General features: G+C 52.3%; 1 protein-coding gene across 2 annotated transcripts; it reads left to right on the forward strand.

The window, feature by feature from the left end:
• The first annotated feature begins 3,230 nt into the window (after nucleotides 1-3,230).
• NRBP1 (nuclear receptor binding protein 1) lies at nucleotides 3,231-14,335 on the forward strand. Of its 2 annotated transcripts, XM_049784191.1 has the most exons (18): nucleotides 3,231-3,448; nucleotides 3,564-3,686; nucleotides 3,867-3,968; nucleotides 5,421-5,510; nucleotides 5,608-5,648; nucleotides 5,982-6,076; nucleotides 6,535-6,558; nucleotides 7,547-7,630; nucleotides 7,801-7,859; nucleotides 7,980-8,078; nucleotides 11,515-11,647; nucleotides 12,180-12,285; nucleotides 12,402-12,452; nucleotides 12,539-12,674; nucleotides 13,354-13,407; nucleotides 13,487-13,550; nucleotides 13,681-13,736; nucleotides 13,826-14,335. In XM_049784191.1, the coding sequence occupies exons 1-18, from the start codon at nucleotides 3,239-3,241 to the stop codon at nucleotides 13,928-13,930; spliced, it is 1,632 nt and encodes a 543-aa protein (XP_049640148.1). In that variant the 5' UTR covers nucleotides 3,231-3,238; the 3' UTR covers nucleotides 13,931-14,335. The 2 variants fall into 2 exon arrangements, with proteins under 2 accessions (XP_049640148.1, XP_049640149.1); XM_049784192.1 differs by lacking the exon at nucleotides 6,535-6,558.
• The last annotated feature ends 9 nt before the right edge of the window (nucleotides 14,336-14,344 follow it).

Raw genomic sequence — 14,344 nt, forward strand, 5'->3', positions numbered from 1 at the left:
ACATTGAGAATGCTTTCTGCCTTTCTTTTTTTTTTTTTTTTTTCTTTTTTTGGTGTTTGGGTCATACCCAGCAATACTCTGGGGTTACTCCTGGCTCTTAGCTCAGAAATCACTCCTTGGGGCATGAGCAAGTGTGTTTGCCTTGCACACGGCCGATCCAAGTCAGATCTTTTTATTTGTAATCTTCATTGATCTTTTTTTTTTTTTTTTTGTCAGGATGGACCTTGGTTTGATTCCTGTCATCCGATATAGTCCCAAACCAGGAGTGATTTCTGAGAGCATAGCCAGGAGTAATCCCTGAGCATCACAGGGTGTGGCCCAAAAAGAAAAAAAAACAAATCAGTGGGCCAGAGAGATAGCACAGCCGCGATTGCCTTGCAAGCAGCCAATCCAGGACCAAAGGTGGTTGGTTCGAATCCCAGTGTCCCATATGGTCCCCCGTGCCTGCCAGGAGCGATTTCTGAGTAGATAGCCAGGAGTAACCCCTGAGCATCGCTGGGTGTGGCCGAAAAAAAAAACCAAAACAAAAACAGAAATCGCTCCTGGCAGGATTGGGGGACCATATGGGGTGCTGGGGATCTAACCATTCTCTGTCTTGAGTCTGCTCCATACAAGGCAAATGCCCTACTGCTCTGCTATCTAGCCCCCACGGTTTTGTTCTTTTTTTTTTTTTTTTGGTTTTTGGGCCACACCCGGTAACGCTCAGGGGTTACTCCTGGCTATGTGCTCAGAAGTTGCTCCTGGCTTGGGGGACCATATGGGACACCGGGGGATCGAACCGCGGTCCGTCCAAGGTTAGCGCAGGCAAGGCAGGCACCTTACCTTTAGCGCCACCGCCTGGGCCCGACACGGTTTTGTTCTTAAAGTTTGGTTCTTGGGACCGGAGCAGTGGTGTCGTGGTAAGTTGTTTGCCTTGCTTGTGGACAATTCAGGAAGGACCTTGGTTCGATTATCCACCCCCCACCCAGTCCCATATGGTTTGGGGGCAAGCCCTGAGCGATTTCTGAGTGCATAGCCAGAAGTAACCTCTGAGCGTTTCTGGGGGTGGCCCAAAATCCCAAAATAAGCAAGTTTGGTTCTTATGTGAGAGGATCACTATTCAGGGCTTGATGAGCCTGGTGTGAAGGGGAGTGGGCCTTGATTTTGCTTCCTCCCGTTGGCCTTTATGGAGAGGCTCATATCCCTGAGAAATGGTATTTTATCTATTTGTTCTTTTTGGTGGGGAGGTGGAGTTTACAATTTTCTTTTAGGTTTTTTTTCCGGGCCATACCTTTTTGATGCTCAGGGATTACTCCTAGCTAAGCACTCAGAAATTGCCCCTGGCTTGTGGGGGACCATATGGGATGCCGGGGGATCGAACTGCCATCCTTCCTTGGCTTGCCCTTGCAAGGCAGACTCCTTACCTCTAGCACCATCCCAATTTTCTTTTAAGTTTTTGGGCCACATCTAGGGGTTACTCCTGGCTTTGTGCTCCGCTCCTGGCAGGCTTGTGGCAACCATATGGGATGCCAGGGATCTAGCCAGGTCGACCACGTGCAAGGCAAACTACTGCTATGCGATGCTCTTGGCCCTTGTCAGGACTACTACTGCTGGTCCCTGGCTGCTGTGGTTCGGAGCCTGGCTCCTGTAGGGCCTGTCTGCTGTGAACTCTCACTCCACCCCTCTGACCTATCTCCTCAGCCAGCTTCTGTATTGCTTTTTTTCCCCAGGCTAGATTTTGAGATATTTTTGTTTTGGGGCCACAACCAGTGGTACTCAGGGGTTAATCCTTATTCTGCAGTTAGGATCACTTCTGGTGGGTTCTGGGGACCATCTGGGGTGGTGGGGATTGAACTCGGGTCAGTTGTTGGGTTTTTTTGTTTGTTTTTGGGTCATACCCGGCAGCACTCAGGTTACTCCTGGCTCTACGCTTCGCCAGGATTCGAAACACTGTCCTCTGCATGCAAGGCAAACGCCCTATCTCCTTTCCCAAACCCGGGTCAGTTGTATGCAGGGCAAACTTCTTAGCCCGTATGATGGCTCTGGCCCCTCTTGAGCTTTATGTTCTCGAAAGGAATAAGTTGTCCAATCTAGGATACTAGAGAACAGAGTCTTTGAGCCATGTGAATGAAGTAAAATCTGGAAGCATGAAATCTTAGATCTGGTATAAACTTGTGGCCTAAGTATGGGGCTCTCATTTATTGTCACTGTTGTATCTCAAGCACCTAACCCTGTGATTGAACCCTGATAAATGCTTAGTAAACAGTTGTTGAATGAGTGAATGAAGGAAAGATGTTGCTTAGCAATACCCATTTGTGGGCCCGGAGAGATAGCACAGCGGTGTTTGCCTTGCAAGCAGCCGATCCAGGACCAAAGGTGGTTGGTTCAAATCCCTGTGTCCCATATGGTCCCCCGTGCCTTCCAGGAGCTATTCCTGAGCAGACAGCCAGGAGTAACCCCTGAGCACCGCCGGGTGTGGCCCAAAAACAAAAAATAAAAACAAAAACAAAAAAAGAATTAATAAAACCAATACCCATTTGTCACACACACAGCACAGGAAAGATGAGATCACTTGGGATGAAATCACTAACCAGTACCAGTCACTGGTCCAACATGGCACCTTTGTGCAGGAGAAGTATAGAATGAATGCCAAAATTATCTGGAAGGGGGACCGGAGTAATGACACAGGGGGGAGGTATTTGCTTTGCACGCCTCCCAGTTGGGTTCAATCCTCAGCATCCCCTATAATCCTCCAAGCCTGCCAGAAGTGATGCTTGAGTGCACAGCCAGGTGTGATTCCCCCCATAAAATAAAATAGTTTGGGGCCGGTGAGGTGGCGCTAGAGGTAAGGTGTCTGCCTTGCAAGCGCTAGCCAAGGAAGGACCACGGTTCGATCCTCCGGCATCTCTTATAGTCCCCCCAAACCAGGGGCAATTTCTGAGCGCTTAGCCAGGAGTAACCCCTGAGCATCAAATGGGTGTGCCCCCCCCCAAAAAATAAAGTGTTTTTATTGTGTGTGTGTGGTTTTTGGGTCACACCCGGCAGTGCTCAGGGGTTTTTCCTGGCTCCATGCTCAGAAATTGCTCCTGCAGCACGGGGGACCATATGGGACGCCAGAATTAGAACCGATGACTTTTTGCATGAAAGGTAAACGCCTTACCTCCATGCTATCTCTCCGGCCCAAATAAAATTGTTTAAAAAAAAATTACTTGCTTCTCCCTTGTCTCAACCGCTGCAGGCCTGAGCCGTTCATTCCAGCATGTCGGAGGGGGAGTCCCAGTCAGCTCTCAGCAGTGGCTCTGACCCAAAGGTAGAATCCTCCTCCTCAGCTCCTGGACTGACATCCGTGTCCCCTCCTGTGACCTCCACAACCTCAGCTGCTTCTCAGGAGGAAGAAGAGGAAAGTGAAGATGAGTCCGAGATCTTGGAAGAGTCCCCCTGTGGACGCTGGCAGAAGAGGCGTGAAGAGGTAGGGAGGTAGTGACACCTGTACAGGGGAGCAGGCAGGGGGAACCTGCTTGGGTGGGGATTCAGATGGAGGGGGTCATCCAGTGACTTGAGTTTCCTTTCCTTTGCTTTCTCAGGTGAATCAGCGGAATGTGCCGGGCATCGACAGTGCCTACCTGGCCATGGATACGGAAGAAGGCGTAGAAGTGGTGTGGAACGAGGTGCAGTTCTCAGAGCGCAAGAACTACAAGCTGCAGGAGGTAGGTCGTGGTGTGAGTTGTTAAGCTGGGAACATTAGAACGCTGACCTGTTAAAGAGGAATTGGGTTGGGGAAGCTGTGTTGCAGATATGGTGGCCATCGGTCATTTCGGGGCAGGGGCAGCCTTTTGGGGCTATAGTGATTGTTTAACTCCACCGTTCCACTTTCTCCCCTGCTCCAGGAAAAGGTCCGAGCTGTGTTTGATAATCTGATTCAGTTGGAACATCTCAACATCGTCAAGTTCCACAAGTACTGGGCTGACATTAAAGAGAACAAGGCTAGGGTAAGAACTTTGCTCCTGAGCTTACTGAAGAGAGACTAGCTCTGCCTGCTTTCAGAGATGAAAATGAAGAGGTTGGGAGCTGCGGGGGTGGCTCAGTGGTTCGGCACAGGCTTTGCACGTATGAGGCTCTGGATTCAATGTCTTGCTCTGCAAAAACTTTCTTTTTGGGGGGGGTCACACCTGGCAGCGCTCGGGTTATCTCCTGGCTCCACGCTCAGAAATCGCTCCTGGCGGGCTTGGGGGACCATATGGGATGCCGGGATTTGAACCACCGACCTTCTGCATGCAAGGCAAATGCCTTACCTCCATGCTATCTCTCTGGCCCCCATTTTTTATGTTTGTTTGGTTGGTTTTCGGGTCACACCCAGCAGTGCTTGGGTTACTCCTGGCTCTATGCTCAGAAATCGCTCCTGGAAGGCTCGAGACCTATGGGATGCCAGGATTCGAACCACTGACCTTCTGCATGCAAAGCAAACACCTTAGCTCCATACTATTTCTCTTCGGGGCTCTGCAGAAACTTGAAAATACGACTGGAGTGTTAGTATATTGGGCAGGGCGCTTGCCTTGCATGTAATCAACCCGGGTTCAATTCCCAGCACCTAATATGTTCCTTTGAGCACCAACTGGTGTGTTTCCTGAGTGTAGGGCCGGAGTATCCCTGAGCACCTCACTGCGTTGCCAAAAACCAAACCAAACATATAACCCAAGTTGGGTTTGGAGCCTAACTGGAATCAGCTGCTGGGAGATAGATAAGAATGTGGCTCCACACCAGTGCCTCGCTTGTCCAGATCAGAGATGAGTGTACACTTGTTTCCCCTTCCATAGCTTCGTTTTTTTTGTTTTTTTTTTTTGGTTTTTGGGTCACACCCGGTAACGCTCAGGGGTTACTCCTGGCTATGCGCTCAGAAGTTGCTCCTGGCTTGGGGGACCATATGGGACACCGGGGGATCGAACCGCGGTCCGTCCAAGGCTAGCGCTGGCAAGGCAGGCACCTTACCTTTAGCGCCACCGCCCGGCCCCCGCCCTTCCATAGCTTCGATTAGTTTTGTCTTGCTAGTTAATCTAAGGTAGTGATACAAGAGTAAGAGGAGAGAAACTTGAAAAAAAAATGCCAGGGCCAGAGTTATAGCACAGCTGTAAGATTTTTTCCTTGCACATGGCCAATCCCAGACAGACCCCAGCTCCATTCCTGGCATCCCATATGGTCCCCCAGCCTGCCAGGGGCAACTTCTGAGCGCGGAGCCAGGACCTCAGTGTAGCCTGCTGAGTGCAGTCCCGATGGCCTCTTAAGCATTAGACCCTTAGGGCCAGGTTGTGGTGCTGGAGTGCCTCAAATCTCTGTCTGTAAAATTCAGCCAAGCTGCCCAACCTGACATATAACCTAGTAGCTCCGATTCCAGGCCAGGGATCATTTCTTCTCGAAGACCTCACTTGTGCGCTTTGCTTCTCCAGGTCATCTTTATCACAGAATATATGTCTTCTGGGAGTCTTAAGCAATTCCTGAAGAAGACCAAAAAGAACCACAAGACTATGAATGAGAAGGTAACTAGGGGGAGTATACGGCGTTTCAGGGAGACTTGGGGGCTTGGGAGCTTGAGAGAGATGCCTCCGCTGAGCCACTGACCTGCCTCTCTTTCAGGCCTGGAAGCGCTGGTGCACTCAGATCCTTTCTGCTCTGAGGTAAGCAGCATCTTGCCGTGTCTCTCCCATAGAGCTCGATCTAGTTCGTCCTAGCAGACTTTGGGGTGCTGCTCAGCTGTTGCTTTTGCCTCGAGATCAGGCCCCTCGGGCTGAGGGGGTCCGCCCTGGTGCCCTAGCCGGACCCTGCCTCCCACCTCTCTTCTCCGAGCGCTTTCCCCGCTATTGAACTCCTCCTCAGGTCTCTGGCGAGTCAGTGTGGGGTCAGATGGTCTGTGGTGACCAGCAGGAGGCCCGGCCTTTGCCCTCCTTAGCCCCTGGGCTCCCCCTGCCCTTAATCCCAGTGGCCCCTCTAACAGCCCAGTGCCCCCACAGCTACCTGCACTCCTGTGACCCCCCCATCATCCATGGGAACCTGACCTGTGACACCATCTTCATCCAGCACAACGGACTCATCAAGATTGGCTCTGGTGAGGGGAGGGAGAGGTTCTGGGCAGGGAGCCTCGGGAGTTTGGGACCCACGGGGGTAAGAAGAAAGGACTGGGGGAGAGCGGAGCAAGCCCCGGAGGTTCGGGTGAGGAGAGAGGGTCTCGGCAGCGAGGGGGCTTCTTAAGCCATGGAGGGACACTGGGGCGGAAGGACTTCATCGACCAGGAAGGAGTCACTAGGCTGGGTAGGGGTGAGAGAGAACGGCAGGAAGGTCTGACTTGAGCCCCTGGGGCCAGACCCTCCCGGAGGAGGTTCCAGGCTGAGCCTGTGTGAGTGTGCGTGCTTTCATTTGCTGTGTTGCTGTGTGCAGTCTCACGTGTCTGGGTGCCGTGCCGTGTGGTGTCCGTTTGTCCATTTGTCCGGGGCTTGGCTGCTCCATCGCTCACAACTTCTCTCTGTTTTCCTCCCTCCCGCTTACGGGCTGCTCTGCTCCCAACAGTCTTTCATAGGATTTTTGCTAATGGTGAGAGCTCCCTCCGCCCCGCTTGGGGCTCTGTTTGTGCTCCCCCTGCTCCTCTTTGCGGCTGCCCAGTGCATGCAGTCATGGGAGCGAGCCCAGGTCCCTAGCCCCCCTAAGTATGCTTGACCGGCTTCTGCCTGCCCACTGGCCTGCCCGCCCACTGGCCTGCCCGCCGACCTGCCCACCAACTCGCGCTTCTTGCCCCGCCACCACCTGCTTGTTTCCGGTGGATTCTGCCTGGCTGGCCACGCAATCCTGGATTCTTAGTTCCCCTCATCATCAGGCTGGTTCCCCCAATCATACTGTGCTCCTGGACTTTGTGGTTTGTAGTCATTGTTTATGATCTGAGTGAGTCCAAAGTGGGCTTGGCCCTGGTTCCTCTGTCAGTTTGGCGGTGGGCCATGTTGAGGCATTATGGGGGGAGGAAAGGGGTCTCAAATTTTTGGTGAATTCCACGTGTAGCTGTCCACAGGGTGGGGTTGGTTGAGTTGAAGCTATTGAGTTCCAGGCAGTGCGGGGGTGGGGGAGGAGGTGATTCTTCGGGGCTGTGTTCATTTTCTTCACCCTCCTTGGTGGAGATGGGGTGTCTCCACTCGCAGGGTCGCGAGTGCTGTCTGTGTCTTCATGCTGTCTGTGGGGTGGATGTGGGACCAGAGCGCGCATACGCCTGTGCTCAGGTTGAGGTGTCACTGGGCCGTGGGGAAGGCAGACAGGTTGGAAAGCAAAGTGTTTCCTGAACGTTCTAATGGTTCCTTGAGCAGCCTGGAGTCCCCCTGCATCTCTTGAGTTCCTGCTGGTGCCTCTGGCCCCTGCACTAGCATAGGGGCCTTAGTTGGGCCACTCGTATCCACACTGAGGTTCGTGGCAGGAAAGTGGCAGGACGCCTGTCAAGGGCTAGAGACTGCAGGAGCCGAGTGCTTTTGGGGGCCTCTCTCTGGAGTGGGACCATGGCTCCTGGTGGTCAGACTTTGGCTCTCTCCCCTGCTCCCAGTGGCTCCTGACACTATCAACAATCACGTGAAGACTTGTCGGGAAGAACAGAAGAATCTCCACTTCTTCGCACCAGAGTACGGAGGTGAGGAGGCATCCTGGTGTCCCCGCCTGGCTGCAGGCTGCCCTTCTAACTCAGGGACGTAGAGATGTCACACATGTGCCACAGGGCGGTCTTCTCTGTGGGCACGTTTGCCGGCAGTCTGTACCCCCTGCCAGTGTCTTCTGCCTCACCAAAGCCTCTTTGCCCCTTAGAAGTCACTAATGTGACAACAGCGGTGGACATCTACTCGTTCGGCATGTGTGCCCTGGAGGTGAGGAGGCGTGGACAGGGTGATGGTTGAAAGGAGTCAGGGAAGGAGGAGCTGGAGAATTCAGGGCTGGTTTGGCACTCGAGGGCTTAGTCTCACCTTCCCCATGTATTTTCTCTGCAGATGGCAGTGCTAGAGATTCAGGGCAACGGGGAGTCGTCCTATGTGCCACAGGAAGCCATCAGCAGTTCCATCCAGCTGCTGGAGGATCCCTTACAGAGGGTAAGACCTGTTGGGTCATTCTTGCTTCATGTGTTCTCCTTCAGATTTCCTTTCTCCTGCGGGGATTTTATTCTTCAAGATCAGGAGAACATTAAGCAGAAAGAAAAGATGGGCAGGGGCTGGCACGGTGGCACAAGGGGTAAGGCTTCTGTCTTGCTCGCACTAGCCTAGGACGGATCATGGTTAAATCTCCTGGCATTCTATATGGTCCCCCAAGCCAGGAGTGATTTGTGAGCTCATAGCCCTGAGTGTCACTGGGTATGGCCCCTCCAAAAACAAAACAAAACAAATAAAAGATGGGTAGAAAACGTCCTGTAGCATTTATTTTTTTTTACATATGCACACGTTAGGTATTGCAGATGGTAAAATTGAGGGGCAGGAGAGTTGGCTGAAGAAGTGTTTTGAGGGGCTGGCGAGGTGGCGCTAGAGGTAAGGTGTCTGCCTTGCAAGCGCTAGCCAAGGAAGGACCGCGGTTCGATTCCCTGGCGTCCCAGATGGTCCCCCCAAGCCAGGGGCAATTTCTGAGCGCTTAGCCAGGAGTAACCCCTGAGCATCAAATGGGTGTGGCCCAAAAAACAAACAAACAAAGAAGTGTTTTGAATGTGGGAGGCCCATTTTTTTTGTGTGTGTGTGTGGTTTTTGGGTCACACCCGGCAGTGCTCAGGGGTTATTCCTGGCTCCACGCTGAGAAATTGCTCCTGGCAGGCACGGGGGACCATATGGGACACCGGGATTCAAACCGATGACCTCCTGCATGAAAGGCAAACGGCTTACCTCCATGCTCTCTCTCCGGCCCCTGAGGCCCATATTTGACCGTACCAAATGGTCCCCTGAATACAGCTAGAAGGGACTCTCAAACATTGAGCCTGGAAAGACTTGCTTGCCTGGCAAGTGCCCAACCTAACTGGGACCTCATATGATGCTCAGGGATTACTCCTGGCTAAGTGCTCAGAAATTGCCCCTCGCTTGGGGGGACCATTTGGGACGCCGGGGGATTGAACCACGGTCCTTCCTTGGCTAGCGCTTGCAAGGCAGACACCTTACCTCTAGCGCCACCTCGCCGGCCCCTCTACTTACATTCTTTTTTTTTTTTTTTTTTTTGGTTTTTGGGCCACACCCGGCGGTGCTCAGGGGTTACTCCTGGCTGTCTGCTCAGAAATAGCTCCTGGCAGGCACGGAGGACCCTATGGGACACCGGGATTCGAACCAACCACCTTTGGTCCTGGATCGGCTGCTTGCAAGGCAAACACCGCTGTGCTATCTCTCCGGGCCCTCTACTTACATTCTTAATTAGAAAAGTGCCCTGAAATGATGAGCCCAGATAAAAGGATTGTTAATTGAGGCCTGCCCCTAAACACAGCTGGGTTTGTAACGAGCGAGAGGGAGGGAAGGAGAGAGGAGGAGAGGAGAGGAGAGGAGAGAGGAGAGAAGAGAGAAGAGAGAAGAAAGGGTTATGAATCAGTTCACTGATTAGGAGACTATTGAAAAGGCCAGATTTTTTTTAAATATTTGTTTTGGAAAGTAAAAGTTATTGGAAAGAAACTTCTGGGCTGGGAAGGAGCTTAGTATTGGATTCATTTTCTTTAGCCACTCATCTGTTCTTGGACACTTGGGTTCTTTCCAGATTTTAAAGGAGTTGGTGTGTGACCAGTGTGCTTTCCAGACAGGGACGAGGAAAGCAAGTTGGAGGGGAGTGTGGCTGAGCGACCTTTTTAGACCCTGGCTGTTTAAACTATAAGCTGTGGAACTGAACGTGGGGGTTGCAGAGAAGGTGGTAAAAATAAGAGGTTTCTGAGTGCAGCAAGCACAGTTCAAAATGAAACATAAGTGCAGAGGGTTTCCCCATGTGCTGTAGTTCTTGGGTTGAAAGGATTGTCAGTGGAAAGGGTTTAAGAGGTGTTAGATAAGAGAGATTCAAATCCAGTAAAATTAACAGGTACTTGAAATAGACAAAATTGTACTAGGCTTAGGAATAAAAGATGGTGATTATTATTGACCACAGTGGATAAAGGTGATTAAAAAAAATGGGGTGGGGTACCTACGCCAGTGGTGATCAGAGCTTAGTCCTGGCACTGTGCTCAACATTCACTCCTGTCGGAGTCAGGAGACCAGTCCCATGTTGGTCTCATGCAAAGAAAACTTTCTACCCAATGTACTCTCACTCTGACCCATAGTGATGGTGATTATTGACCATAGTGGATAAGTTTGCCGAGAGATGGCAGATCTGAGAGATGAGTGACAGTAAATTCCAGAATTTAACCACTGTCCTTCTGGAAGCAAGGCAAATGCCCTACCTCTGTGCTCTCTCTCCGGCCCCATCCAGGAGCTATTTTTGAACAAAGAGCTAGGAGTAACCCCTAAGCACCACCAGGTGTGACCCCACCCCAAAAAAAAAAAAAAGCTAAAAAAAGTCCTAAGTTCAAACAGTAAAGAGGAGAGAAAGGGGGTAACTGGGAAAGTGTATACTCTATACAGGAAACTTAAGTTTAATCCTGGCACTTAATTAAAAATATTTTTAATTGGGCCCGGAGGGATAGCACAGCGGCGTTTGCCTTGCAAGCAGCCGATCCAGGACCAAAGGTGGTTGGTTCGAATCCCGGTGTCCCATATGGTCCCCCATGCCTGCCAGGAGCTATTTCTGAGCATAGAGCCAGGAGTAACCCCTGAGCACTGCCGGGTGTGGCCCAAAACCAAAAACCAAAAAAAAAAAATTTTTTTTTAATTTAGTCAGCATGAAATTACGAAGTTATCTTTTTATTTTTTATTTTGGGTCACACCCTGCAGTGCTCAGGGGTTACTCCTGGCTCTACGTTCAGAAATTGCTCCTGGCAGGCTCAGGAGACCATATGGGGATTCGAACCACCGACCTCCATACTATCTCTCTGGCCCCCTTTTCTTACTCTTTTAAGATGACAAAGATTTAAAGCTAGTGTTGGGCTAGAGACCATATGGAGATTAGGCATTTGCCTTGTGTGTGGTAACTTGGCTTGATCTCTAGCACAACCTATGGTACCCCAGCAGTTTGGTGGTTAGAATGAGTCAGGATGGTTCCGGAACCCTGCCACCATTTCCACAAATATATGTTTATGAAATGTGTCAGCCGGGATACACTTAAAAGGCATCCCCAAGTCACATTTCCTCATAAGGCTCCTCCTGGCTTTTTGGAGATGGGGTGCTAGTCTGCAGCCTCAGTGTCTAGCTAGTGCCTGACGCTGGAGGTGAGGCCCTGTTCCAGGTACTGGCTGGGTGTTCTGTCAAGACCTCGTCTACTCTGAATTCTTTGTTGTCACAACTAGATCTGAGCACCAAGTACATTCAAAGCCAAGCTGCCAAGGAGGGTTGTCTGCTTGCTTTTTCCTTTTCTTGCTTTGTTGGGAGGGCCGCATTGTGCCAGTCACTCACCTGGTCCTTGCCCCTTCCCCGCTTGCTCTTCTAGGAGTTCATTCAAAAGTGCCTGCAGCCTGAGCCCACGCAGAGACCCACCGCCAGAGAGCTTTTGTTCCACCCGGCACTGTTTGAAGTGCCCTCGCTTAAACTCCTTGCTGCTCACTGCATCGTGGGACACCAACGTGAGTTGTGCCTAAAGCAGACTCTGGAGCTTTTAACGGGAGCATGCACCATTGTTGTCTTCTTATGGGGTTCTTACCTTTGGCCAGATTCCCAACCTTTATCTGACCCTGTTTCCTGCCTTTCCCTCCATCCTAGAGGTTGGGTTCCTAGTCTTGCGGCCTCCCTTTATACGTTTTACCTTTGGACCCCTTTGAATATTTAGAAACACTGACACAAGAAGCTAATCTGACTTAACATATTGTATAATCACCAGAACAATCACTTCACTTATTTGGGGGGTGGGGTGGGCTTTTTGGTCATCTGACAGTGCTCAGGGGTTACTCCTGGCAGGCCTGGAGGACCATATGGGATGCCGGAAATCAAACCGGTATCCGTCTGGGGTTGGCTGCGTGCTATCACTCCGGGCCCTCCACTTTTTTTTTTTTCGGTCCAGAGTCTTGACAACTCAATATGAGTTCTTAACCAGTGATGATTATGCTGTGAAACATGGTATTGTCTCTCTCCATAACTTCCCATTCATCATGCCTCCAGACATGATCCCAGAGAATGCTTTGGAGGAGATCACCAAAAACATGGACACCAGTGCTATACTGGCTGAGATCCCTGCAGGTCCGGGAAGAGAACCGGTTCAGACTCTGTGAGTAACTGTGTGGAGAGGCAGGCCCACTCCTGAGTCCTGTCTCCACTGTCTGCCAACAGCGGGGCTGCTCTTCCTGTCTCCTTTGCCCATCCTTCTCCTCTCCTCTCCTCCAGGTACTCTCAGTCGCCAGCTCTGGAATTGGATAAATTCCTTGAAGATGTCCGGTGAGGAAGTGCTTTCAAGAAAGGCAGCGGGGTGGGTGTCCTTGTACATGTGCTAATCTCAGGCGGCCTCTGGCATCTCCCTCTAGGAATGGCATCTATCCCCTGACGGCCTTTGGGCTGCCTAGGCCACAGCAGCCACAGCAAGAGGAGGTGACCTCACCTGTGGTGCCCCCCTCTGTCAAGACCCCAACACCTGAGCCAGCTGAGGTGGAGACCCGCAAGGTGAGTCTGGAGATGCCAGGTCCTAGTGGGCGGAGGCTGGCAGCCCAAGCAAGGGGCGGTCCTTAAAATTGGTGGCCAATTCTGCTCCTTTTGGCCGCACTTGGCGGTGCTCAGGGCTTATTCTGGACTCTGCTCTCAGGAATCTCTCCTGGTGGGGGTTGGTGGAAAATTTGGGGTGTCAGGGACTGAACCTGGGACAGCTGTTTTTGAAGGGCAAGTACCCTACCTGTTTTATTGCTCTGGCCCCCAGAGTATGGCTTTTTGTTTTTTAAATGCTTCCATGGGGCTGAATTTTATTTAGATCTGGGACAGTTAACATCTTCGGCTTTACAAGCATCAACAGCTGTTTTACAGTGGAAGGTGCAGAGGGGGAATCTTCTTTCAGGTTGGAGCACTTTTAATTGTTGCCTGTGACCATGATGGGAATCACTGTTTAGAGACTGGAGGGACGGTATTAGGGGTGCGGTGGCTGACCCAAGAGCACTGCCTAAGCCGCCACATCAGACACCACAGAGCCAGGACTAAGCCCTGAGCACAGTGGAGTTGGCCCCCAAGAGCCTGTCCAAAAACAGAAGAGAAGCAGTGCTTTCGAGAGGACCGTTGTTGCTCTCTTGAAGTTATGGGTGCAGCTGGGCTCTTAGGGTGTCACAGCTTGCCCCATGGCCTGTCCTCTCCTCAGGTGGTGCTGATGCAGTGCAACATCGAGTCCGTGGAGGAGGGTGTGAGGCACCACGTAAGGTTCAGGGCTGCACCATTGGGCGGGTGGCTGGCCAGGGAACTGGACTCTGTTTTCTGAGTGTCTTGTTCTCCAGCTGACGCTTCTACTGAAGTTGGAGGACAAACTGAACCGACACCTGAGCTGTGACCTGATGCCCAGTGAGTCACCTCTTCCAGGAGCCTTATCTGGGAGGGCCAGGCGGGTGTGGTGACAGGCAGTGGCACCAGGGTGGGTGGAGGCCTCCCTCCCTCTGTCTCAGCCCCTCATGCCCTGCGTGTCACCCACCAGACGAGAACATCCCCGAGTTGGCCGCCGAGCTGGTCCAGCTGGGCTTCATCAGTGAGGTGAATTGCAGCCCTGGGCCACCCCATCCCGGTCCCCCTCCCCATCCCACTCCTGCCTTGGCTTCGCATCACGGGACCTTCTCCCCCAGGCTGACCAGAGCCGCCTGACCTCTCTGCTCGAGGAGACCCTGAACAAATTCAATTTTGCCCGGAACAACACCCTCAACTCGGCGGCCGTCAGCGTCTCCTCCTAGAGCTGGCTCGGCCAGGCCCTCCACTCCGCTGCGGCCGCCCAGCCCAGCCCTCCCTCTCCCCAGTCAGTATTACCCCATGAGGGCCCCCTCCTCCTCGTTCAGGAGGGCTCAGGGGCCGCCTGGTTCTGAGCATCACTCTGCTGCCCCTCCGCCTCGCCTCCCCTCTGCACTTTGTTTACTTGTTTTGCACAGACACGGGCCTGGGCCTTCTCACTCAGCAGCCGCCTTCGCCTTCTAGCAGGGACCCCTGCCCGGGCGGCCCTGACTGGCGGCCAGATGCCGGGCGGAGAGGAGCAGAGCGGGGAGGGTTGGAGAGGAGGGTGGTGCTGCCGTGGTGGCCCTTGGGAGGGGGGCCGTGCGATTCGCCTCAGTTGCTGCTGTAATAAAGATCTACTTTTTGCTAAACGCTGGCGT

Source organism: Suncus etruscus, chromosome 12 (genome assembly GCF_024139225.1).
Source record: "Suncus etruscus isolate mSunEtr1 chromosome 12, mSunEtr1.pri.cur, whole genome shotgun sequence".
Classification (NCBI taxonomy): domain Eukaryota; kingdom Metazoa; phylum Chordata; class Mammalia; order Eulipotyphla; family Soricidae; genus Suncus; species Suncus etruscus.

Bases quoted from the DNA above. Each gene is read 5' to 3' on its own strand.
- NRBP1 (XM_049784191.1), top strand. From the start codon at position 3,239: ATGTCGGAGGGGGAGTCCCAGTCAGCTCTCAGCAGTGGCTCTGACCCA. The intron at 5,649-5,981 runs GTAAGCAGCATC...GTGCCCCCACAG, and splicing joins CAGATCCTTTCTGCTCTGAG to CTACCTGCACTCCTGTGACC. The intron at 8,079-11,514 runs GTAAGACCTGTT...TTGCTCTTCTAG, and splicing joins TGGAGGATCCCTTACAGAGG to GAGTTCATTCAAAAGTGCCT.